At 43.9% G+C, this 27,251-nt stretch overlaps 1 protein-coding gene across 2 annotated transcripts in view; it reads left to right on the top strand.

The window, feature by feature from the left end:
* The window catches only part of LOC126109402 (glycerol-3-phosphate dehydrogenase [NAD(+)], cytoplasmic), a 91,233-nt gene that overhangs the window by 22,745 nt on the left and 41,237 nt on the right, over positions 1–27,251 (top strand). For both annotated transcript variants that reach the window (XM_049914433.1, XM_049914434.1), the window contains exons 3-7: positions 4,290–4,430; positions 12,440–12,581; positions 18,503–18,615; positions 23,732–23,962; positions 25,339–25,445. In XM_049914433.1, the coding sequence (XP_049770390.1) occupies positions 4,290–4,430; positions 12,440–12,581; positions 18,503–18,615; positions 23,732–23,962; positions 25,339–25,445 (734 nt within the window). The remainder of the gene's footprint in view (positions 1–4,289; positions 4,431–12,439; positions 12,582–18,502; positions 18,616–23,731; positions 23,963–25,338; positions 25,446–27,251) is intronic.

The raw sequence follows: 27,251 nt of genomic DNA, 5'->3' as shown, positions 1-27,251 counted from the left end.
ATCGAGTCGTACGCCTTCTTCGGGAAACCGAATTCTCGGTAAAACTGTGTACGGATTCGTCCTGTCCACCCGTCTTTCATTCCCTGCCCTTCCTTTTCTTATGCTTCATCTGCTTCGGTGTTCGAAGTCTCTCCTTCTTTTCTTATTCTTCCTCCCGGTGCATTCCCGAAGGCCGGCCCACACGCTCGACACGTCAGAGGCGATCGGGTAATGCGTAATTCCCGGCCCCAGGTTGACAAGTAGGGCTCGTATGAACCCCCCGGTACGGGCACGGGCCGGAAGCAGGTGATTGCCCAAGCCGGTACCTTCCTCTGCGCTGCCCTTTCGTCCGGAGTCCGGGAGGTGTGACCCGACACACGGACAGTCGACCGAGGTGAGGAAGGAGATCACCGTCGGAGAAGCCGGCAATCGTGGGGGATTTCTCCGCGACGAGTTCCTCGAAAACGTGAGTGGTTCGACGTGAAAGCATGGACACCTCTCCCGGCTGCACCCCGACGCCTCGTGGTGTCGCACACGGAAAGTGGTTAAAATTTTAAGACAAACCGTTTCTTATTCAGAAGGGTGTAGATGCCATTGCCAGCCCTGTGAAGTCCCACTCTGTCGCGTAGTGGAATCTGGCTTTTAGAGACGGATAGTGCTGTTCGAACACACAAACTCTCAATGCGACACTTCTCCACAGCTATTCCGTTAAAATAGAGGCTCATGGCACTCCGAACTCTTCCCGTGCTGCCGTGTACACTCGGCCACTCGATGGCCCGACAGAGCCCGAAATAACACTGACCGGGGAGTGACTGCAGTTCGGCCCACCATAAAAAGGGTTGACAAAGGATTAGCACCAACTCGCACCGTATTCCTCCCATTTGACCGTGTGGTGCTGCCACCAAAAATTGAGGCTGCCTACGAAGCTATTACTGTCAGACCGTATGTCCCAAATCCCACGTGTCGCTATAAATGTCGGCACTACAGCCGCGTCCGGGAACCTCGTGAAAATGCAGCTAAAAGCGTAACCGGCGGTGTGGTCACTCGTGAGTGTGAGTGTCCACCTCCTCCCCCTCAATGTAAGGGTGATTGTGCTGCTTCCTCTTGTGACTGTTCAATCTACCTCAGTTAGGGAGCCATTCAGGAGATCTGGGTGAAGGAAAAATTCCTACTCACACTGCTCAAAAAATGTCGAATAGCCACAAACTTTGTACACCACCCTCCGGCAGTCGTAGTACAGCTCACGCTGCACCCCTAGGTACGGAGGACGTGGCTGTGCGGAATTGTGATTTCCAGTTTAGTGTCACACCCCCAGCTTCACTTGCTACAGCTGCACACAGTGCTGACCAAATGTCCACCTGCATTAGTGAAATTGCGTGCCTCGCAAACACGAGCACGGAAATCTAAAAGGAGTACTCTTGCGATGAATGTCTGTGCTCGTGTAGACAGCCTACGTCTGGATGTGCACCAGACAGACACCGAGGTTCTGAGCAGTTGAACAGAGGCGGAACATCTTTCCCTTCTCCACCTCTGCGTTCTTCAGCAGTGTCGCCACCCGATATCCTCACCCGGCTGACCTCCGTTTCGCCGGGACGCGCCGTCGCCGACCGGTTGGCCGGCCGACCGGAGACGAATACAGACACGTCTGTCGAACTGGTGGAACGGTATCCTCTGGCCTCTGAACCTGATCGTTGTGCGTTTTCGAATTCTGGCGTTTGGCTGGCACTGTAGTGACTGCCCCCTTATTTGACTCTTCTCCCGTCTGTCGTCGGATACGGTTATTCTCTGACGAAACGTTTGCGGTATCGGATCCGGTAGGGTTGAATTACAGCTCCTCTTGTGGTTGTACTGTCCAGTTGTTTACTGCCTCCGGCAAACAAAATTACACCCTCACAATCATTTTTACATCTTACATTTCACTTCAGTCCGCTTTGATCTTCCCCCTGAGGTTGGGACTCTGGCTTGCAGAGAAGTCGTGTCGCTCGTTTGAGAAGACACCTATAGTCGTACAGTTTCCTCGCGTACCCAGCTTCGAGCTGTTGCCGTCTGTTTTTTTTTTTTTTTTTTTTTTTTTCCCCTGGTTTCACCTTCTCTCTTTGCAACATCTACTTATGTTCGTCTTCTGCGACTTCCTCCTCCCTTCTCGCCATTCGGCGACCTCGGTGCCCTCCGTCCCCTTTGGGACTCTCCGCCCCACTGTCGGAGACGCTCTCTCTCAGTAGATATCTTCGACTGGTTCATTCTAATCTGTCAGGACACGAGTACAAGCACATTTCTTTTTGATTCCACGCACTACGGATCTTTTGATCTGTACTGCTAGGCTTGCTTTTCGTCTCGAGTGGTCTGTTCTTTCTGACACATACTGGAGTGTGTGTCATTCGTTTGCTAATGCCTATCCCAATTTTGCGTTCGACCGGCTGGTAGCTCTACTATTCGCTGGCCACTTTCGACGAACACCGTTTCCCCTGCATTGAGGATGAGGTAGAACACCTCACTGACGCTATCCTTACTGCTGTTCCTCACCGTGGTGTGCCCCGATCTCGCGGTGGACCGAAGCGTGCTGTGACAATATTTGCACGTGGAGACGAGCTCTCCACATTGTTAAACGCCATTCCACGATGGTGAACTGTATCCGTTATAAAAAACTGTGTGTGCAGTCTCGTTCCATTTTTACAGATAACGGGAAAGCTAGTTAGCTTTCTTTTCAAAGCTCTTATCAGATTTACTCCCTCTTCTGTCATTTGGGGGGTGATCTCCGCTGCTCCTCCGAGGTTACTCGATTGGGTTTTTGCCTGTTCACCTCAGGTTTTTATTTAGTACTTATTTTTTCTTGTATTGTGATATGGGCTCTTTGACCTTACCAGTTTTGCATCCTAAAGCACTGACCGACCAATATTTGACTCCAGGTCCAAACCATTGAAGTATTTCATTAATTCTGTTAGACCGTTTGTGGCAAAAGATTCTAGCTCGTTACATTCTCTACCCCAAAGTACGATTGAAATGGCATCTGCAAAGCTCACTGTATGGAAATTAATAGGCTGTGCAATGTCATTAGTATAGATAAGGGGGAGAAAGGAGTAAATGATTGAGACCTGACATAAACCGTGCATTACTTGTTGCTAATGGACTGAAACTTTACAATTTTTTCATCTAATTTGTATGTTAATTTAGCTGGTTGTCGGTCGATTTGGGGGAGGGACGAAACAGTGAGGTTGTCGGACCTGTCAGATTACGGAAGGAAGAGGAAGAAGTCGACCCTGTCCTTTCAGAGGAACCATCCTGGCATTTGCCTGAAGCGATTTATGGAAGTCGCGGAAAACCTAAATCGGGACGGCTGGACGTGGAATTGAGTCCTCCCGAATGTGAGTCTGGCGTGCCAACCGTTGCCCCACTGCACTTGGTGTATGTCAATTTAGTGCATTGTTTAGAAGCAACAAGTGTGTGGCTCAGAGATGTGCACACACACATCCCTGATTCATTGTAACTTGAGTTTTTTAGTAGTAGTAGTGTACAGTTTACTGAGCTGAAATCTTTTGTCTGGTCTGAAAATATACCTGCAGTCTGCTTTCTCTGGTCCAACTTACACCACACTTCACAGAAGTAGTGTGTGATTGCTGCTGTTGTGCCTAGCTCTTGTCTAAAGCCACTCGTGTTTGGAGCACCGAGCAGGGACAGTATAACACTTTCAAATATCTTACAAAAGGTGGGAATTAACGATACTGGTGTATAGTTGGAAATATCTTAGTTCCTTACCTTTTTATATACATTGGTTTCACAACAATCGCTCTTAGAACAGTTGGGTACATGTCTTCCCTAATTCTGCATTTAATCAGGTAGGCAAGAGGTTTTGAGATTCCTTTTAAGCACACCTTATTAATAGCACTAGATACACCATCCCATTCAGCTGAAATTTTATCGTTCGGCAGGGATACTGCTCCGTAGTTGTCGTTCATTCGGTTCTGCAAATTCAAACTCGGTTCATCGAGTGAAGTGATGTGAGGTCTCGACCTGTGCGTCTGTAATGTGGATTGGTCAATATGAGAGTGGAAACATTATTTTCAATTTTAGACTGTTGAGAAACTTACCATATTTGCATACGTGATATACTACCGGGGGTGGAAAAAATGCACAGTTCCGGGAAAAATATTCTCGGGGCAAATGATTAGAGGTTTAGTTTTCAAGTTGCTCCACCGTCTGAGCTACTGAACTGTCACTTGTTAAAGTTTTGGACTCCAGAATGACCCACGATGTAGAACGTAACCTTTTTTCTGTAAAATTACTGAGCCCTCAGTATTTGCCTCGTCGAACAGGTGGCGATACCCGACGTGGTGCAGGCGGCGGATGGAGCGGACGTGCTCATCTTCGTGGTGCCTCACCAGTTCATCCGCAACATCTGCGCGTCGCTCCTCGGTCGCATCAAGCCGGATGCTGTCGGTCTCTCCCTTATAAAGGTAAGTGTCTGCTCTGTAAATGCACTATTCGGAGTTGGGCCTTTAATTTGTTCCTCGCTTTTGTTTGACTGCACTTTATTTGTGGCTTTAATGCACTTTGTAGTGGGTTGCCGAGTGTATGTGTAGATGCAGTTTATCTCATTATTTTGGGAGTCTGTGACCACTGCCAGGTTCTTGTACGTATAATGAGTATTGCTGAGGGAGCCTAGAGTTTACCAGACCTGTGGGTCTTTTTTATTTAATTTGTCACCTTTAATTTAGTGTAAATATTTTATCCAGTAAGTTTTACATTCCAGAATGAAATTTTCACTCTGCAGGTGTGTGTGTGTGTGTGTGTGTGTGTGTGTGTGTGTGTGTGTGTGTGTGTGTGTTGGCGCGCGCTGATATGAAACTTCCTGACTGATTAAAACTGGGGCAGATGGATGTGTGTACAGAGGAGCTTAGAAATAAGAGTTACTAGATGGAGATATTACCTGGAGTGATCAGCAGGGTGAAAACCAGAATAGAAGCGGCTTCTCTAGAGTGAAAATGTTAATTTATGAACATTGAGGAGTCAGATTTTAATAAGGGATGTTTCTTATTGTCAAAGAAAATAAACAGTATAGAACTGTCTATAAATCTAATGCCTGTCCATTTAAAGAAAAAAATATAAGTCAGCTAGAGCAAAAATTTGAAAACCACGTAAGATAGGGCATCGGATAACCTCAAGTTATACATCTCGGTGTTGTCACAGGTGAGGGTAGATTCGGTGAGCTCTTAAATTGTACGGTAGACACACTCGAGAAAATGCATGGTGATCGTACGACGTGCCGGTCCCCACTTTTGTATTTCTTGAGCTTCCTTTTTCTCAACTGATGCTAAATGCCCTGTAAACATTTTCGTTTAAACTGTTAATAACTTGGCAAACTCTGTGAACTGTACGTGTGTAATGACAGTTGCACTTTTAACTCTTCCTTCAGTCTGACCACTTCTCTGTGTCTTGTTTACATTCTGTCATAAAACAGAATGTGTAATTTGATCTTTATTCACCACCTCGTTTATACTGGAAATTAGGTGAGAAGAGAGAAGCAAATATTGACAAAAAAGTAACTTGTCGAATGTAGCTCAGAGCTCAGTAGTTTGACAATTATGAAAATCAAGTAGTGTATGAGGGTACAAGTAATTATAAGAATACTGGTGTAGGATCTGAAGAGTCCAACTTCACCCAAACACTTTGGATGTGGGAGACGAGATAGTGTAGGTGAGAATTTGCTACTGTCTGAGAACTTGTGTGCTAAAAACAGAGGGAATGCATGAAACTTGCTACCGAATTAAAGCTGTGTGCTGCACTGAGAACCTCACCTTTCGTGGTCGGTGCTCTGAGTCGTGATTTACTCCAGACACTTCAGTCCTGCCAGAATTGTGTAGCAAATTTGGTGGCATTTTTGATTTCAGTATCCACTTAATTTAATAATTTACTGTATCTGCTAATTAGCCATCTTCGGAATCATTACTTTGCTTCGCTACACCCGCACTGTCACACCTCCTGTCCGGGTATTTGTGACAGTGTAATTTGTATGTGGGTTGGCACTTCGTGCCAACTGTCTACGACAGGACTTTGTTGATTACTACTCTGTATCCATCTCATCCAAACTGAATCAAAAACAATTTTTTTGTGTCGTACGTGTTTTGCCTTTGTTATTTTTGAAGCACCTTCAGTGGTCAAAAATATATACATATTTATGTGTATACTATTTTGTTTTGCATATTTAGCATTATACATTGAGGTTTACAAAAAGTTGTGGCACTTTCTGGTTTCCTGTCGTGTAAATTTGTAAATAAAATTTAAATTATTGTTACTCCATAGAAAAGCATGAAATGAAATATATATATATATATATATATATATATATATATATATATATATATATATATATATCCCACCAACAAGCAACAGTACCTCCATTACGACAGCTGCCACCCATTCCACATCAAACGGTCCCTTCCCTACAGCCTAGGTCTTCGTGGCAAACGAATCTGCTCCAGTCCGGAATCCCTGAAGCATTACACCAACAACCTGACAACAGCTTTCGCATCCCGCAACTACCCTCCCGACCTGGTACAGAAGCAAATAACCAGAGCCACTTCCTCATCCTCTCAAACCCAGAACCTCCCACAGAAGAACCACAAAAGTGCCCCACTTGTGACAGGATACTTTCCGGGACTGGATCAGATTCTGAATGTGGCTCTCCAGCAGGGATACGACTTCCTCAAATCCTGCCCTGAAATGAGATCCATCCTTCATGAAATCCTCCCCACTCCACCAAGAGTGTCTTTCCGCCGTCCACCTAACCTTCGTAACCTCTTAGTTCATCCCTATGAAATCCCCAAACCACCTTCCCTACCCTCTGGCTCCTACCCTTGTAACCGCCCCCGGTGTAAAACCTGTCCCGTGCACCCTCCCACCACCACCTACTCCAGTCCTGTAACCCGGAAGGTGTACACAATCAAAGGCAGAGCCACGTGTGAAAGCACCCACGTGATCTACCAACTGACCTGCCTACACTGTGATGCATTCTATGTGGGAATGACGAGCAACAAACTGTCCATTCGCATGAATGGACACAGGCAGACAGTGTTTGTTGGTAATGAGGATCACCCTGTGGCCAAACATGCCTTGGTGCACGACCAGCACATCTTGGCCCAGTGTTACACCGTCCGGGTTATCTGGATACTTCCTACTAACACCAACCTATCCGAACTCCGGAGATGGGAACTTGCTCTTCAATATATCCTCTCTTCCCGTTATCCACCAGGCCTCAATCTCCGCTAAGTTCAAGTTGCCGCCACTCATACCTCACCTGTCATTCAACAACATCTTTGCCTCTGCACTTCTGCCTCGACTGACATCTCTGCCCAAACTCTTTGTCTTTAAATATGTCTGCTTGTGTCTGTATATGTGTGTATGGATGTGTGTGTGTGTGTGTGTGTGTGTGTGTGTGTGTGTGTGTGTGTGTGTGTGTGTGTGCGCGCGAGTGTATACCCGTCCTTTTTTCCCCCTAAGGTAAGTCTTTCCGCTCCCGGGACTGGAATGACTCCTTACCCTCTCCCTTAAAACCCATATCCTTTTGTCTTTCCTTCTCCTTCCCTCTTTCCTGACGAGGCAACAGTTGGTTGCGAAAGCTAGAATTTTGTGTGTATGTTTGTGTTTGTTTGTGTGTCTATCGACCTGCCAGCGCTTTTGTTTGGTAAGTCTCATCATCTTTCTTTTTAAATATATTTTTCCCACGTGGAATGTTTCCCTCTATTATATATATGCTACTGAAGATGCTTCTCAAATAATAAATGTGTGTGGCACAAAAAATTTGTTTGCTTCAGTTGTAGTACATGGACCCATAGAATAGGTATTAACAACATAGTATTACACCACACAACTGGAAGTGACAGGACAACAAAAATTGAAGATGTCTCTCCTAGTTATTTTGTCTCTCTCTCTCTCTCTCTCTCTCTCTCTCTCTCTCTCTCTCTCTCTCTCTTCCCCCCCCCCCCCTCCCCCCCCCTTGCCCAGCTGTGTTCTTCACATTTTTATTCAGTGCGAATGAGTGGCTTTGCTAAAAAAAAAGGGGGGGTGGGTGGAAAGCCACACTTTTTTTTGCACAGTTTATTGTTCCTAGTCTTGTAACTGAGAAAAGTTGCAATCTTAGGCTGGTATCATATAAAAGAGAAGAAATTCCACTCGTGTCGTATGATACTTTGAGGGGACAGGCTAGCAATTTTTTCTGTCAATATCATTGCGGTTTGCCTTAAAAGAATTGTTAATTAGATATTGAATTGAATAGGGTAGGGTTCCTATAATTTGTGTCTTAAGATTACTAACTTCATTCTGAATTATCTTATTAGGAATGACTGGTGGGGCAACCAGAGAAATGTGATGCAGTATGTAGAGAATGAAACACGAGATGTGTTGTTAAGAAAATTGCTCTATTAACCACTTGAGCAAATGACACTTAATTCTGTCAGTATTTGTAGTCGTATCTCCTTCCTGTCGCCACCCCTCCCCCCCTCCAGCTCTGTTCATCTGCGTGTCTGTGTGCACGTGTGGAGGTAGAGAACTTCCGTACACCTGTGGCCGTGCAAGTAATTACTGTAATGAAGTTTGTTGTTTACTCCTACAGCAGTTGCGTGATAACACAGTTTCTCAGTACTGTAGGGGTGAGGAGTACTTTCTCACCTATCTGTTTTCTAAGCCACCTCTGACCAATAACACACACAGATATTGAGCAAGGTTCGTATCACTGTGATAAGGGCTATTTTTTAGGGAGTTATTTCAGGTCATCAGCTGCACTGCCGTTATCTCTGTTTGTGACCGGAGGTCGAGGACTCGATATACGTGCCCTCTGCTCTCAGATTAATGCTGCTCTCGCATTCGGCTGTCGCTAAACTGAGTTCGGTAGTGAAATGTACACCGTCATAAATCACATTGGTAGGAAAATAAAAGGAGGTGGGCTGGCAGTTTCCTGCACAGCACAAACGAATGCACCAAACGAGAGTTATCTTGTGGGTAATGCGACAGAATTATGGCTCAGTTCTACGGATGAACGCTTACTGCACGCTTGGTGATGACCCTTTGAATATCTCGGAATTCTTACTCGTTTCCCAGCCCATTTCATCCCAGAACAGTACTTGTATTTAATAATAATCAGTATTGTGCACCTGTTTGGACAAACAGTCATCATACGAGACTTGGTGATACCCAGCTGAATACGACAAGGCGCATAATATCTGGCGCAATCAGATCTACTCCAGTTTATTGGCTTCCACTGTTAACCGGTATAATGCCTCCTGATCTACGCAGATGTACTGCCCTTATGAGAAAATTCTACAAGATCTCCAGGAATTCTAACCTACCCGTGCATAGCGACCTGCCACTTTTAAATCGCAAGAGATCAGTCACGCCATCCAACTCTGTGCGATGCTGCTGACACGGTTGCTAAGAATTTCAAACCTCTCAAAGAATGGAAAGGTCGGTGGGAAGCAGTGACAGATGTGCACCTGCATAACATCTTCTCAGGTGCTAAACTTCCAAGTGGATTCGACGTACCACGCGAGACCTGGACTACTCTCAACAGAATCCGTACCGGCCATGGCCGATGCAGGGATGCTCTCTTTAAGTGGAAGAAGCTGCCTGATCCAGCCTGTGACTGCGGGGCTCCGTACCAGACTGTTCACCACATTGTCAGTGAATGCAGGATTCGAGCCTATCACGGCGCCAAAGAGGACTTCTTGCTAGCAACTCCAGATGCAGTGCGCTGGATTGAAGGACTGGATATTCAGTTGTAAAGACAAACTTAAGTTTCTTGTGTGTCAATATGTACATATGTATAGGTAATTTAATTTCGTGATGTGTCTGTATTAGCCATATGCTAAATAAAATAAAAGTTTCAAATACGGTGGAAAGTCTTATTGATAATCTGTTAGATTTGTATACGGTCTATGCAATCACAATAACTGGAAGACACACACAATTGTTAATCCCTTCAAGTCTGCATCCTTCTCTGAGGTTCAGATTGTAGTTGAATGTTGTGGCGCAAAAGACTTCTATAATTTTCCATCAGACATAAAATGTGAAACTGGAAATCTGAGAAACTCTGGAAACTGAAACTTCCTCACTTTGCTTACGTGCCACTGTGTTAAGTTTGGAAGGCAAATTCAATTCAGAAGGGTATAGAGTCTGGAGGGGCAGCAAGTACCTACCTTCAGGGCGGAAACTTGGAGTACTGTGACACAATCTTTCTAAAACACGTACGGTATACACAGTGACTTAACACGCTGGTGTCATTTCGTGCACCAGAGCTCGAAATCGGAAAGATGGTGCAGAAATTAAAAAATAAGAAATGACAGATGTACCGGGTGATCAAAAAGTCAGTATAAATTTGAAAACTGAATAAATCACGGAATAATGTAGATAGAGGGGTACAAATTGACACACATGCTTGGAATGACATGGGTTTAATGCAAGATGGCGCTCCACCCCATGTTGCTAGAAGCGTGAAAGATCTCTTGCACGCGTCGTTTGGTGATGATTGTGTGCTCAGCCTCCACTTTCGTCACGCTTGGCCTCCCAGGTCCCCAGACCTCAGTCCGTGTGATTATTGGCTTTGGGGTTTCCTGAAGTCGCAAGTGTATCGTGATCGACCGACATCTCTAGGGATGCTGAAAGACAACATCCGACGCCAATGCCTCACTGTAACTCCGGACATGCTTTACAGTGCTGTTCTCAACATTATTCCTCGACTACTGCTATTGTTGAGGAATGATGGTGGACATATTGAGCATTTCTTGTGAAGAACACCATCTTTGATTTGTCTTACTTTGTTATGCTAATTATTGCTATTCTGATCAGATGAAGTGCCATCTGTCAGACATTTTTTGATCGTTTGTATTTTTTTGGTTCTAATAAAACCCCATGTATTCCAAGTATGTGTGTCAATTTGTACCTCTCTATCTACATTATTCCATGATTTATTCAGTTTTCAAATTTATACTGACTTTTTGATCACCCGGTATTAGAAGAACACATGTTTCTAGAACTCCACTTCTGGAATTTAACAGATTAGTTCTTCTTATGTGAAAGTGATCTAACACTCGAGCAAAGGTATGTGAGAGAATTCTACGCTAAACACAGTTAGTCTTACAGACACCTACAGTTGATTCAACAGGATCACGGAAATTCTGTTCTGACACAGCCTGAACTTTCGAGATGATAAAAGATTTTGGGAAATGGACGATTCCCACCCTAGACGGCCATCGCCCAGCAAAACTTAACAAAAGTGTGTCTCCCATTGACAATATTTTGAACAGTGTCGTATGAGGGTGCGGAGACAGTCAATATTCCAAAAACTACTGAGCACTATGTCTGAAAATGCACAAAACGGGTGTCGAGCCGATCCTCAAACTGTTGCTGACGGTCACAAAAAAATGATGGTGTGCTGAGCTGGAGTGAACCTCCTTCTGCATGCTGCTTTCAAATATTTCTGACAATATTGTGAATAACACAATAACAGTTTTTATGGATATAATTGAGTTACATTCAGGACAAATCCTGTATCAGAGGAATTGCTCTGTTTCCGATTCTGCCTTCATAAATGAGATAATCTGTTGTGGTTTTAAAATTAAGCTTTGTTGCCATATTTTATACTTTCTTAGTATATTTCACAGGTGTTCGAATGAAGTCACTAATGGAGCTACTTAAAGACAAAGCTTCCTCCTCTTTTTAACTGCAGTATTAGTGATGGTAGCTGCAGAGACCTGTGCATAATTCCATGCAAATTAGGATAGTAATTTAAATCTGTCTGGTGGTGAAAGTTGCTCTTATTTCCAGATTAGCGAACTGTTTCTTCCTGCCAGCTTTGCCGACACTCCTCAATACTAAGTCAGTTACTCTCAATAAATATTCAGAGCTATTTTATTTAAATGACTAGAGATACTTCTCCTAAGAAATTTTCTACATTTGTCAGAGTATGTGAACGTATATCTGCACAAAACATCCTAAACGTGATAATTCGATCACCCCCACCAGAACTGTAGCCCACACAGGTACGACATTAACGATCCGACAAACGAATCACTTTGCCGCCACGATGAAGCTGCTGTGGCCTCGAGATTCCTCGCTGCCAGCTGCTACGGATCACCAGCTGATCCTTTCTTCCCAGTGTAGTAGTCTTTTGTGTACTGAATGTAATTCCTGCACTGATGTTAGTCTCACTATTTCTGTGTTTCTGTTTTAGTCGTCCGTCCTAAATACAGTGTTTCTCATTAGTAGTAGTTTTGAGATTTTGAGAACTGCTGCTTGCACTTTTAAAGGTTCTTCCGTGCAATATTTATCAGCAAAAATCTGACTTGTACACTTTACAAATGACATAAACCCAACTCGTATCCACACGGTGTCGTGCATTACCCTCCTGTGCTTTATATTCGGTGAGGACTTTTTATAAAAATAGTCTCGGACATCATTGTTTTCCATTTTTCAGGGTTTTGACCACGTCGAAGGTGGAGCCATCGACTTGATCTCGAATACGATCAGCCGCTTACTGAAGATCCAAGTTTGCGTCCTCATGGGAGCCAACCTGGCCAGCGAGGTGGCTGCCGGCATGTTCTGTGAAACCACCATCGGTGAGTTGACGGGAGGTGTGGAGCGCTGAGTACGACTCGATCGGCCAGCAGAATGCAGAGTATAGGCATGCCCGGTAACCGAACTTCTCCTGTCCCCCAAACGGGAGAGACAGATAAGCTGAAGAAGAAAATCAGAACATGTAATGAGTACTAACTAGTAGCGAGTTTTTTCAAGAAATGTGCTGTGAAATCTCAAAATATTTTCGTCATTCACCACTGCAGGCCATTAACAGAGGTTGGAGTGCACAGATTGAGTTATGAAGTATGTGAGTGGCTCAAATACTTGCCCTAACAGAACTGACCTTTTCATCTCCGAAGGTGAGTGTTCGGCAGACAGAAAGGTACTGTCGGCACTCCCCAGGGAAGTGGATAGGGCGACTTTTATTTTCTCTACAGATAAACAGTCAACAGATTGGATGAGCGACTGTGTGTGTGTGTGTGTGTGTGTGTGTGTGTGTGTGTGTGTGTGTGTGTGTGTGAGCGCGCTGGCAGCGCCGTAGTGTACGGAAAGTGTCGAATTTGAGCGACCGTAGGAGGATACGAGATGACTGGCACAGAACTTCAATTCACTGTCAAGAATGGCTGTTTACTATTAAGCATAGAAAAATATAAGTTAATGCATGTTGTTGTTGTTGTTGTTGTTGTTGTTGTTGAGGTCTTCAGTCCTGAGACTGGTTTGATGCAGCTTTACATGCTACTCTATCCCGTGCAAGCTTCATCTCCCAGTACTTACTGCAACCTACATCCTTCTGAATCTGCTTAATGTATTCATCTCTTGGTCTCCCTCTACGATTTTTACCCTCCACCCTGCCCACCAATGCTTAATTTGTGATCCCTTGATGCCTCACAACGTGTCCTACCAATCGGTCCCTTCTTTTTGTCAAGTTGTGCCACAAACTCCTCTTCTCCACAATTCTATTCAATACCTCCTCATTAGTTATGTGATCTACCCATCTAATCTTCAGCATTCTTCGGTAGCACCACATTTTGAAAGCTTCTATTCTCTTCTTGTCCAAACTGTTTATCATCCATGTTTCACTTCCATACATGACTGCACTCCATACAAATACTTTCAGAAACAACTTCCTGACGCTTAAATCTATACCCGATGTTAACAAATTTTTCTTCTTCAGAAACGCTTTCCTTGCCATTGCCAGTCTACATTTTACATCATGTCTACTTCGACCATCATCAGTTATTTTGCTCTCCAAACAGCAAAACTCATTTACTACTTTAATTGTGTCATTTCCTAATCTAATTCCCTCAGCATCACCCGAGTTAACTCGACTACATTCCCTTGTCCTCAGTTTGCTTTTGTTGATGTTCATCTTATACCCTCCTTTCAAGACCTTGTCGATTCCGTTCAACTGCTCTTCCAAGTCTTTTGCTGTCTCTGACAGAATTACAATGTCGTTGGTGAACCTAAAGGTTTTTATTTCTTCTCCATGGATTTTAATACCTATTCCGAACTTTTCTTTTGTTTCCTTTATTGCTTGCTCAATATACAGATTGAATAACATTGGAGATAGGCTAGAACCCTGTCTCACTCCCTTCCCAACCACTGCTCCCCTTTCATGCCCCTCAACTCTTATAACTGCCATCTGGTTTCTGTACAAATTGTAAATAGCCTTTCGCTCCCTGTTCTTTGCCCCTGCCACCTTCAGAACTTGAAACGGAGTATTCCAGTGAACATTGTCAAAAGCTTTCTCTAAGTCTACAAATGCTAGAAACGTAGGTTTGTCTTTCCTTAATCTTTCTTCTAAGATAAGTCGTAAGGTCAGTATTGCCTCACGTGATCCAACATTTGTACAGAATCCAAACTGATCTTCCCCGAGGTCAGCTTCTACCAGTTTTTCCATTCGTCTGTAAAGAATTCGTGTTAGAATTTTGCAGCTGTGACTTATTAAACTGATAGTTCGGTAATTTTCACATCTGTCAACACCTGCTTTCTTTGGGATTGGAATTATTATATTCTTCTTGAAGTCTAAGGGTATTTCGCCTGTCTCATACATCTTGCTCACCAGATGGTACTTTTTTGTCAGGACTAGCTCTCCCAAGGCCGTCAGTAGTTCTAATGGAATGTTGTCTACTCCCGGGGCCTTGTTTAGACTCAGGTCTTTCAGTGCTCAGTCAAACTCTTCACGCAGTATCGTATCTCCCATTTCATCTTCATCTACATCCTCTTCCATTTCTATAATATTGTCCTCGAGAACATCGCCCTTGTATAGACCCTCTATATACTCCTTCCACCTTTCCGCTTTCCCTTCTTTGCTTAGAACTGGGTTTCCATCTAAGCTCTTGATATTCATACAAGCCGTTCTCTTTTCTCCAAAGGTCTCTTTAATTTTCCTGTAGGCAGTATCTGACTTGCCCCTAGTAAGATAAGCCTCTACATCCTTGCATTTGTCCTCTAGCCATCCCTGCTTAGCCATTTTGCACTTCCTGTCGATCTCATTTTTGAGACGTTTGTATTCCTTTTTGCCTGTTTCATTTACTGCATTTTTATATTTTCTCCTTAATGCATATGAGTAGGATAAATATTACAGTAATGTCCAAATACAGTATCAGTCGTGTTTTTTTTTTTAGACTCGGTCGTCTAGACTAAGTATCTAGATGCAGTATTGCAAAGCGATAAGAGAGGGAATGAGCACGCAAGGTCAGTTGTAGGAAGGGGTATCAGGAGAATTCTAGGAAAGTATGGCTCATCTGTAAAGGAGGCCTCACATTCGAGATCCCGGCTGGATCAGACCGTAGGGAGATGTTGACAGTGTGCTGCTAGATCTGTTAGTGGTAGCTTCGGTCGTCACGTGACTGTTACAGTAACCCTCTCATGAAATTGAATGGGTATCAGGAGGAGGAAGGTATTCTTTTTCTGAAACACTAAAGAGAAAGTTTAGAGAACCGATCTTTGTGACTCACTGCAGAACAGTCACACTGCCACGGACAGCATCTCGTGTGAGAACTGCGGAGACGAGACGAGTGTAGCTGGGGATCGTGTGGAGACGTGTAGGCGGTCTCTTGCCCTCACTCCGTTTGTGAGTGGAACGCGAAAGGAAACGGCAGGTAGCAGTACGACATATTCTCTGCTGTGCAACGTTGTGGAGTACGGGTGCAGATGTAGATAAGAGTTAACGCCTCAGGGTTTCGGTGTTTGGGGAATGTTAGCTTCTATTTGTTTTCTGGTGTACTTCTTGCGGGTAAAAGATTACACTCAGTACAATACCTTGGAGCTGTTGCTTGTAAAACAAATTGCATTGCGAAAATGTTGTGACAGAAATTTTTGCCTTTTCTATTCGTAAACATATTTTAGAGTATACTTGAAGAGATTAATGTGTAACTCACAATTTCAATATTCTTGTCAAATTTGTGAGCTGAAATATAGCCCAGTATATATTTACTCACTATCTTCTTATATTAGACACTGTATAATTGTCTTCATAGTCTCTATTGGAAATTAATTTGGCTCATCCTGTCATTTTCGGTAAGTGGCATGTGATTGCCCAGAATGTGGTGTAATGACTGTGTGCAGTGGTAGGAATTTCTGCATTGTGAAAGCATCTCGTACAGAAAATTAAATTGTTACTGTATCGTGGAAAATGTGAGACCGTAAAATAAGCACATAATTTCCTATTATCCTGTCGAGCAAAAGCAGAGAAAACAGATGGAAGTGAAGTTACAATATTCAATATCTAGGAAAATGTGGGGTGTAGTGTGAAATTTTAAAAGTAGTCATCAACTCAGGGTTCCAGGCATTTACACATGATTACAGTAGTAGTTACAGGGGGCCATTTTCAGAACACTGTGTCGAACATTAGTGTTGCACGAAACCTAGAAAAATTACCTCATGTTACTAGGCACGGGGTATTTGCAAGGGTAGAAAGTTCTGCTGTACATTTCCAACTGGTTCTCAATTTTTGGAGACTTTATTCTGTCATCCTAGCTCGGTGCAACGGACACACATTCGAACCGTCTGCCTTCCACCTCCTGCAGGTACCTCGTGAAACTGGCCTCTCGCGGTGCAGTGGGAGGTGATAGGAGTGCCCTCCCAGTGTGCGGGGTTCTGCCACTTCTCATTTCGTACACTCAGGTCTCCTGCACGCACTTCAGGTTCTACCGTATCTTCCTTCGTCGTTGTCGTTGTCGTTGTTGCCGTGAGGCACCGTTATACCGAGTGGAAACGCGCGTCGATCTTAGCGCGTGAGATATGGTAACCTTAAGTCATTGACAACACACAACGGTCACGGTAGCACCTGATTCTAGAATAGCTACCCCCTCTTGACCAGGTCCGCAAAACTTAACTCTTAACGAGATCCCTTCGAAGCAAATTTTCATAACGATCGTCTATAAAGGCTTCGTACAACGGTAAGAAATGTTACAGTTTATGGAATAATAACAGATACGACCAGACTGTCTTGTTTCTTCTATGTTATTTAACGTAACTGTGTTCACAGTTTATTTCGCATTCACCACTCATCCACACTCTGATGTGGAGTATATGTGAGTCTCTGAACCCTAACTCCCAAGTTCCATCGAAACCCTTTGATGAACAGTTTTCATTGCTCGACACCAACAGTCAATGATAATGATACAGTTTTTCTCCTTTTCATAAACTGGAGCCCGCTCTCCACGTCCACGATATAATAATAATTAAAAAAAAAAAAAAAGGTCTCAATACCACGTCCCTCGTGAGATGCGTATAGATTTATCCCGAAATTGACCGCCCTGTAGGTGTACTCAATTTAATGACCACACTTTGCTATCCGCAATTTCGTGTAAGTAAATGTCCTTTTGTTACTCTGATCGTATACCGTAGTTATTTAAAACTTGCCCCTATATTTTTTCACTGCGCACTATTAGCACTTCTTTACTAGTTTATTTCTAAGAGTAAATGGAAAAAAATGACGCCGTATCATCGGTTTCGTCGATATAAAGCAAAACACCTCAATATGCCCAATTTTACCTCTTCTTATAGGATCGGCTACCTTACTCATTAATTTACTACATATTATTTCCAGTAACACTAGACAGGTATCGCCATTATATTTTAATTGTATTCAAAAGCATGTTATTATTATTATGACCGACCAAATCGTACAAATCGCCCGGTGTACATTTTTAACGACAGCTTTACACTCACCCGGCCTTTATTCGTGCAATCTTATATATAAATATACAGACAGGACCGAAAGCTCGATCTCTCTACTGTAACCAATAGAGGCAAATATGCTATTCAAGTTCCGTTACATCTATCGTGACTCGTATTGTTACAAGGTGTAACAACCAATTGGCGCACATGCCGGATCCTTTCCGGCTGCTGTGTCGTAACTGTCAATCCGACAATCTCTCGAATATGTGTTAGTAATTTCCGCATGTCGAGTGGCACACTTTGTGAAAATTAATTGTTAACTTACTGTCGCCAATTTACCCACATATTTGGGTACGCCCTTTAGTGTTTCTAATTCTACTTATGGAATCCAGAATTTGCCTTCTGCTAGAGATAATTTAACTTACGCACCTGCAGATAAAGTGGTCGCATCTGAGGTGCGAGGCGGTGAGTGTTGTATTCGGAGAAATTGCGTACTGTGACGTACGACCCGTCCTGTGAGACTCTACCCGGGATGCCGGACGGTCAGTAGCTGGAGACGGCCACTACTTTCCCGTCGTCAGCTGAACACCGGTGACGAAGGGTAGGCTACTACGTCTGTGTAGTGTTAGCAAATTTGTACTGAGGGGTGTGTCAAGTTGGTGAAATACACTGCCTCACAAGAGAGATGCAGTCAGAAGACGCAGTTGGGTGTCGACGTAATTTGGTACACGCACAAGGCATTGACACTTTTCTTCAGGTGGAGAAAGAGGAGGATTGCTATCGTTCACCTCATGTTTGCCATCAGTGGAGTAACTCTGTCGTCTTTTTCTTGCAGGTTGCAGAGACAAGCGCGTGGCTCCACTCTTGAGAGACCTGATTCAGACAGAGAATTTCCGAGTTGTCGTCGTGGACGACGTGAATGCTGTCGAGGCCTGCGGAGCCCTCAAGGTAAGCTCAAATCCTGGTGAGAAATCGTCACTGTCTCACGAACACTACGTGCACAAGATTCTTACAACTACACTGCAGTGCTCCTGCTTTTGATGTATGTGAAGGAGCAGAGAATTTAACTATAATTGAATTTTACTCAAAATTGATGAATTTATTGCAACAAATTTAAAATTATCTTCAAGTAGAAAATGAAACTTTAGCTGTACATACCTTTAATCATTGCTGTCTATTGTAGGCATTCCATTATTTTCAGAAAAGTACAGGATTTTATTAATTTTGAATAAATTGTTTGCAACAATTTTTTTAAATTAAATATGCTGTCAATTATTCTTGTTTTTATTTACATTCTTTTGAACATGTAACGTTTTAACTGACTTTTCCACTCTGCTCATGTAGCCACAGCTCAACACACTGGTAGTTACAGTATGTCTACCTAATGAAATACAACTCAAAGTGCTAGCCATGCTCGAACCCCATTTCGTCGACATATCGCACCGAAACTCCCAGAATGTAGTAAAAATAGAAATATGTTATGTACAAAAAAATACAAACATTTAATGTGGTGTGTAAATTTGTGGCAGGAAATGGATTTTGAGTAGGTGGTGGGTGTAAAGGGGGGGGGGGGGGGGGGGAAGAGAGGGGATCACTGATGTGAGGAGGGATCACTGATGTGAGGAGGAGGATAGATTTAACTTCTTGGATGCACCTACGGACTTCTTCACTGCTTGGAAGCTACACCAGACTTCTGGGATGGAATCACTGGGACAGGGCTTTTTTTGTGCAGTGACGACCCGTCCCAGATGGCTCCGTGCTCGTCGAATCGATTCGGAAAAGTATCCCTCTCCGTAACTAAAACCTAGTCCTGCATCCTTTTCCCTAAGTGTTCCTAAACCACAGAATGCTCCGAGCATCCTAACCGTAAAAATCCCCTTTTCTGGATCCCACCCTCCTTTCACAGTGACCTTTGACAACCTGAAATTGCAGAAACAAATCTCCATTTCCAAGTATCCCTGAACCATCTCTGGTCTGTGCACACGAAACTACTACCGTGCTGCCATCCCAGCTGCCTAGACTGTGTTTCCCAACTTGAAAACATTGCCTTCGAACACCTGGAAGAGAACTCTAGACACAGGCACTGCCTCCGTAAATTATCCACAGTGTCGAGATTCTGCTGTCACCTACGACTGCCACCTGTCGAAACCTGTCCTTCCCCCCCACCCTGCCCCCTCCCCAGTCGATCGTTTGTAGCACCCGAACCCTGCCTTGCTGAATGTCATCTGTCCCATCCCCCTTAACTCTCTCTCAGCATACCATCAAACCCAGAACGTAAACAAAACCAGAATGCTGTTGTCAGTCTATCCACCAAAAATCTTAAGTCTACAGAAATCAAACAATAGAAAATCCAGGATGGAATGTTAACAATATTATGAAAAGGAAAGTTGCCACTCACCATATAGCGGAGATGCTGAATCACAGATTGACACAACAAAAAGACAGGCACAAATAAAGCTTTCAGCCTGTAAGGCCTTTGCCAAAAAAGACAACAGTGTGTGTGTGTGTGTGTGTGTGTGTGTGTGTGTGTGTGTGTGTGTGTGTGTGTGTGTGTTTGTTTGTTTGTTTTGTCTTTTTTTTGACAAAGGCCTTACGGGCTGAAAGCATTATTTGTTGTGCCTATCTGCGACTCAGCACCTCCGTATAAGGTGAGTGGCAACTTTCCTTTTCATAATATTGTTAATTCTACAGAAATTTGAGTCTGTCCAAAGGCCTCGCCTTCAGTCCCACACTCGTGTTCTTCCAGCTGGACTCATCAAAGACCTATTCTCCTTCTCCTGATCTCTACAGTGAAAAAAAACTTCTTGCTGTCAATCCCTCCACCCAAAGCCAGTCTAATCCCGACACTGAACCTTGCCTCTCCCAGTTCATATCATCATCCAACCATCATCCTCCCTTGCTCCCACCTATGCACCTCATAGTCACCTTCCAACTTCACACCACCATCCTTCCCCAGGTCTCTTTCCAAGAAAACAAACCTCGCAACAGACGAAAGTGCAGCCATTCCCGACATCAAAACAAAAACAAACATTGACCTAATCATCCTCCGTGCAGCGAATAGCTCCACCGGTGATGTGACGAATCGCAGTGACTGCCTCACAGAAAATTTGAGAGTGCTCCACCTATGGCCTTTGTCGTAATGACTGCATCCCAGAAGTCCAGCGTAACCTCCAATTTCTACTGAGATTGTTACGCCCGTCCCAGAATCTGCCCCCTCCCCCTCCTGAGTCCATCTCCTTCCACATCCCAATGACCCCTCCACATGCATCCATCTTCTACGGGCTTCCCAAAATATACAAGCCTGTGAAGCCTGGACCCTCTGTTGTAGCTAGTTACTCTGTTCCCACACATCAAAAAGAGTATTACATTGCTGCAGTTCCCAGAACTCCTGAAGATAGACATTGACTGTGGGTATTAATCACAGACACAGTCCCTTTGACTGTTCAGAGATGTCACTAAACTCACCCAAATATGTAAACAATCGTGCATGAGCAGTGACTATTAGACGGAGGGGGTCCAACAGCTGATCAGTTATAGTCATTCCACCAGGAAGGATGTACACGACTCGTATTCTCCATATTTCAGTTGTGCGTAGGCGGTCAACACCGCGATTCGATCGTGTCTGCAATGTTGCTTTGTGCCAGGAAGGGCACTCGACAAGGGAAGTGTCCAGGCATCTCGGGGTGAATCGAAGCGATGTTGTTCGGACACGGAGGAGATCCAGAAGGACGGGAACTGTCGATGACATGCTTCGCTCGGGCCACCCGAGGGCTACTACTGCAGTGGGTGACCGCTACCTGTGGGTTATGGCTCGGAGAAACCCTGACAGCAATGCCACCTTGTTGAATAATGCTTTTCTTGCAGCCATATGACGTCGTGGCAAGACTAAACTGTGCGCAATAGGCTGTATGACGCGCAATTCCACTCCCGACGTCCCTGGCGAGGTCCATTTTTGTAAGCCTGACACTGTGCAGTGCGGTGCAGATGTGCCCAACAACATGCCGAATGGGCCGCTCGGGATTGGCATCGCATTCTCTTCACCGACGAGTGTCGCATATGCCTACAACCGGACAATCGTTGGAGAGGTGTTTGGAGGCAACCCGGTCAGGCTGAACACCTTAGACACACTGTCCAGCGTGTGCACCAAGGTGGAGGATCCCTGCTGTTTTGGGTTCTAACAGTTTGGACGACTTGAAGTGTTGAAGTATGTATGCAAACTTCCACTTCATTTAAGGGATGACTTACTTGAGATGTTCGGCCAAACTTCCCTGCTGGCTGGCCTGGTGCTGCAAACTTTCACTCTTTCTTCGAAGTATGCTGCTAGGTACAGGAATTTCTTAAGACTCTTTCTACCTATAAAAATAAGTAGACGTACCAAGTTTCATTTGCTTCAATTAATGACGTATATTTTAACTTCTGACATTTTACAAATTCCACACTAAACATAAATAAATTCCTCTTGTGCGTCCAAGCATTAGAAACAAAAAAAAAAGTTACATATGACAGAAAGTTGGCTTAAAAACCATGTCCATTCCCAACATGAAACAGAATATGCGTCTTTTTCCTTCATCAAGGCTAAGACAAAAATTTTTAATGGTGCTTTTTCAACTGTTCACGTTACCATAACAATGGTCTAAATGCAATTAGAACAGAGTAGCATAAACACTCCATGGTTCTTCTGTCCACTTTCGCTAAACTTACGTGGATCAACCGACAAGTACTTGTCGGTGCAGTTTGACCGCCACATCTCATTCTGCTCGCGATTCACTTCCAACCTGTCTACACAAATATGTGGCGCACAGTAGGTAGGATTGCACTTTCTTGCACTCGTATCTAAAATATCATGTGTTCGAGACAGTAGAAGGCCAAGTGGTTCTAGAATTTATGCAGAAATTTTTGAAACGCTACAGGGGTGGCATTATGTGAGGCCGACGTACACTGCTGGTGGTCACGGAAGGCTCAGTAACAGCCGTACGATATGTGACCGATACTGGAACCGTATCGGCAGCATATTGGTGAGGCATTCGTCGTGACTGATGACAATTCGCACCCCCATCGTGCACATCTTGTGAATGACTTCATGGAGATAACGACATAGCTCGACTAGTCGCCAGCATGTTCTCCGGACATGAACCCTGTCAAACATACCTGGGACAGATTGGAAAGGGCTGTTTATGGACGACGTGACCCACCAACCACTCTGAGGTATGTACGCCGAATCACTGTTGAGGAGTGGGACAAACTGAACCGACAGTGCCTTGATGAACTTGTGAACAGTATGCCATGATGAATACAGGCATGCATCAATGCAAGAGGACATGCCACTGGGTATTAGAGGTACCAGTGTGTACAGCAATCTGGACCGTTACCTCTGAAGGTCTCACGGTATGGTGGTACAACATGCAATGTGTGGTTTTCATGAACAGTGAAAGGGGTGGAAATGATGTTCCTGTTGATTGCTATTCCAGTTTTCTGTACAAGTTCCAGAACTCTCGGAACGGACGTGATGCAAAACTTTTTTTATGTGTGTATAAAATTTGCTAATAGTTGATATTTATTTATCTTTACGTGACCAGGTGATACACGTAATTGTTGGTTATATAATGTCCATTCCAGAAGTAAATCTATAATGATTTTGTCTGAATTTTGCATACAAAAACGATAAATTTAACATTTTGCTACCACACCATGATTTAAAATGGAGAGACCAATAAAACAAACTCTCACACTTTAAACAAGTTACAACACACAGTTTTACATAATGTTGCTGTTGCTTCCTAATTATGATTTATCTGCGTATTGTCTTATGGCATCGTATCAAATTTTAGTTTCTTGCAATTTTTGCTCCTCTTGTATGTTTAAATCATTTTTGTACGTATCTTTCAGTGCCATTACTGTAGGAGGTTATTGCTACACTAACTGAGTTTGGTTGTGTGTGTTTACACTTGTCTTGTCCTTCCTCACTCGAGAGTATCTGTCTTTATTTGTGGCCGAAACGAGAGTGCTAGAGTATTTTCCTCTGACCTGTACTTCTTCTGAAATGTGACGTTTGTTTTCCCTACAGAACATCATTGCAGTTGGCGTGGGGTTTGTGGACGGGCTGGGTTACGGCGACAACACCAAAGCGGCCGTCATCAGACTGGGACTCATGGAGATGATAAAGTTTGTCGACGTATTCTTCCCCGGCTCCCGGCTGTCCACCTTCTTCGAAAGCTGCGGTGTGGCTGACCTCATCACGACCTGTTTCGGCGGCAGAAACAGGCGCGTCGGTGAAGCGTTTATCAAGACTGGGAAGGTAAGTGGCATCCTGTGGCTGTGTTTGTTTAATCCTTTGGGAGGACTTAGCATCAGACCAGTAAGATCGATAAATATGGCACTGCAGTAGTGGGGTATAAGAACTTTGAAAATTATGTAACTATTGTTGGTTAATATTTAGAATGTAAACATATCAAACCAATTTGCTGGTTGGGAGTGGGGCTGAGTAACTGATATACACCAGTACTTTCTAGACAGACGATCTTATGTGGGACAGCTCTGCCAACTATTTCTCAGTATGACTGCATACGGTGTCACACCCGTGTGAGTTACTAATGTGACTGATAAGGGTGTCTTACTTGAATATTTGATCTCCAGTTGTCTTCTGGACTCAAACTAGTACAAGTATTGGTGACGCAGATGTTTTGGCGATGCGACTGTTCGGAAAGTGTACCACAGTTTAATGAAGTGAATGTGGTTGGTATTCCGGCAAGACACTTTGGAACTGTGCCCTAGTGTGTGGGGACGCCACTGTTCGTCATTTTTCTTTATCAAAATATATTTAATTTCGATCTTTCTTTCGTACTGATATCGGTGTATGAGTTTTGAGTGCCAAACTTAGGTGTAAGCCAATGTTTTTCCTTGTACTTGTCAATTTGTCACATCATCTTTTCAGTTTCTGGAAATTGACATCGGTAATTATATACAACTATCATTAATATTTATTCTTCGGTAACATTTGTCTAACTGGTTTACTGACACGTACGTACAGACTGCACATACTTGTGCAGTCTTTAACAACTGCTAACTTTTATTAAATGAACACAAGAGATTCAGTATTGTTAACGGATAGTGAGATCACGCGAGGACTCTTTAAAACTCAATCTGTCACTTACACTCGGGTTCAGTCAGGCAAATTGTGTTGCCGTGTTGCACCACTGAAAATGAAAACACTACTACTGTCGACAAAGACGTGTGGGGTCCAGGAGAGCAGCTGGGCTGGCTCCTTTAGAAAGTCAGTGCCGGGGCTTTGTACACTTACCTTCAAATAATGTCAGCTCGTTCGTTCGAGAACTATCGAGCAGCTGGTGAGAATAGACTAGTCACATATACCCTGTAGGTTGCTTGACAATGACTAAAAAGTTGAGATTGGCTAATAACAAATAAATATGAAAATTGTATAGCCCATAAAAATGTTCTCATTTGACAAATGATTTTTTTTTTTTGGGGGGGGGGGGGGGGGGGGGGAAGAAGAGAGAGAGAGAGAGAGAGAGAGAGAGAGAGAGAGAGAGAGAGAGAGAGAGAGAGAGAGAATTGTGTGTGTGTGTGTGTGTGTGTGTGTGTGTGTGTATTTTACACTCTTTGACAATGTTGTTGTGTTTCAAATAATTGCAGCTGTATCAATGAATGTTTCAGTCGATTGAAGAACTGGAGAAAGAGCTACTGAATGGACAAAAACTACAGGGACCCATCACAGCAGCAGAGGTGAACTTCATGCTCAAGAGCAAAGGCATGGAGGCGAGGTAGGTTCCAGTCTGAACTTAATCTGGAACAGTCAATAAATTAAGAGTCCAAATGAATACCTTCAGTTACAATGTGACTTTTTTTAAACATTACCTCTACACTGTTATAGATCCTACAGATGTATTTTCAGGTGTTTCTTTTCTTACAGCGTCAATACGCATTTTTGAATGTTCTCTTGGCTTTGGGTGTTAATAAAATTAATGCAGTTGTATATATAAAGAATGTTTAGAGAGCAGTAGATTATTGTTACGGGTAGAAGCATTTCTTTATAGTACAGCAGCCCAAACTTGGGTGAGAAATACGTAAAATTGTGCATTGTGACATTCTCGAAGAAAAAAAATTCTCGAATTGTTATCTGCAGCATAGTTTTTGAGCTTTTATCTCGATACGTGTTGTTTGGATTACCTAAACTTTTTGTTGGCATTTCTGAAATGCAAAAGACGTTGTCGACAGGAACGTACAGGACGGCTGTCGTTAGAGGTGCACTTTCTGACGCTCGGCTGTCTGTGTGTGAAAATGCAATAGACAGTTCTGTCTGATGTGAGAAAGTGTACCTTCGGCATCACACTGACGACACCTTAACAGATCAGATCTTAAGCAGTGCTAAAACATAATTCCTTTTAATGGTGCCACAGTAATAAGCCTTTAAATTTTGCACTAGTTTGTCAATATGACAGCTTCTTCCTCAGCTGACTGCTCAGTTGTCTTCACAGGTGGAACAGGTACTACGAGTCATCTCTCAGAGCAGAAATCTCCATTTCTCAGAATTGGACCTGCCGGTCGTGCTGCGAAAAAGCTCCTGTTTAGTGACAAAATATACGGGGATCGAAATGAATGTTGCTTATTGTTTTATTGTCTTTACTGGGTGTAACAGGAAAGAAAACTGATTTTGTTCTGCCAGGTACAGTCATAAGAAAACAAAAATAAAGAAGGTGAATAAATTTCCACTCGATAAAGACAAACAAAAAAACCAAATTGAAACAATGTAAAAGATTCCACTGCAAACACTGCAGTTTCTCCTCACTGTCACCTCGCATAACTCATTCTTTATGAACCAATAGGCCCTCCTCATATTTCAGATTGTAGTCTGGCATACTCCTCATAAAGTTGTTCAGATAAGCCTGTGAAAAGCCTCCACAGTGGCTCCTTTGAGCCCCCCGAGGTCTCTGCCAGAACAGGACGATCACGAGCTGCTCCTTTTGGCACGGCATGCACACCTCAAATGTATTCGCCACTGGCTGCCCGTGACGGTACTTCCCGACCTCAGCTCGCTCCCAAAGGAAGTTACCCCAGCTTCGGTATACCGCTCACGGTTTGTCAAACTTTGTTCGAAGTTCATTAATACGATCTTCATTTATACAGATGGCTCTGAGACCGATGACGGTGTAGGGTGTTCTTTTATTGTCGGGGCGCACAGTTTCAAATACCGGCTCCGTGGCCATTGTTCGGTCTTCACAGCTGAGCTATTTGCCCTCTATCGGGCTGTTCTTCACATCCGCCGCTACCGACATTCTGCTTACGTCATCTGCTCCGATTCCCTGTGCGCCATCCAGAGCCTCGGTGATCCGTATCCGGTTCACCCTTTCGTGCACCGGATCCGACGCTCTCTTCGGCAGCTGGCGGACGACGGTTCTCCGGTTACCTTTCTGTGGGTTCCTGGCCGTGTCGGTATCCCTGGGAACGAAGCTGCAGATGCCGCGGCTGTGGTCCTCCAGGCTCGGACAGCTTCTCGTCGTGTGCCTTCATCCGATTTTAGCAGGGTCATTTGTCAGCGCATTTTATCGCCGTGGCGTGCCGATCGGTCT

The sequence above is a fragment of the Schistocerca cancellata genome, chromosome 12, assembly GCF_023864275.1.
Source record: "Schistocerca cancellata isolate TAMUIC-IGC-003103 chromosome 12, iqSchCanc2.1, whole genome shotgun sequence".
NCBI lineage: Eukaryota > Metazoa > Arthropoda > Insecta > Orthoptera > Acrididae > Schistocerca > Schistocerca cancellata.
Note: the sequence above shows the minus strand (reverse complement) of the source record. Positions and strands in the feature narration are given on the sequence as shown.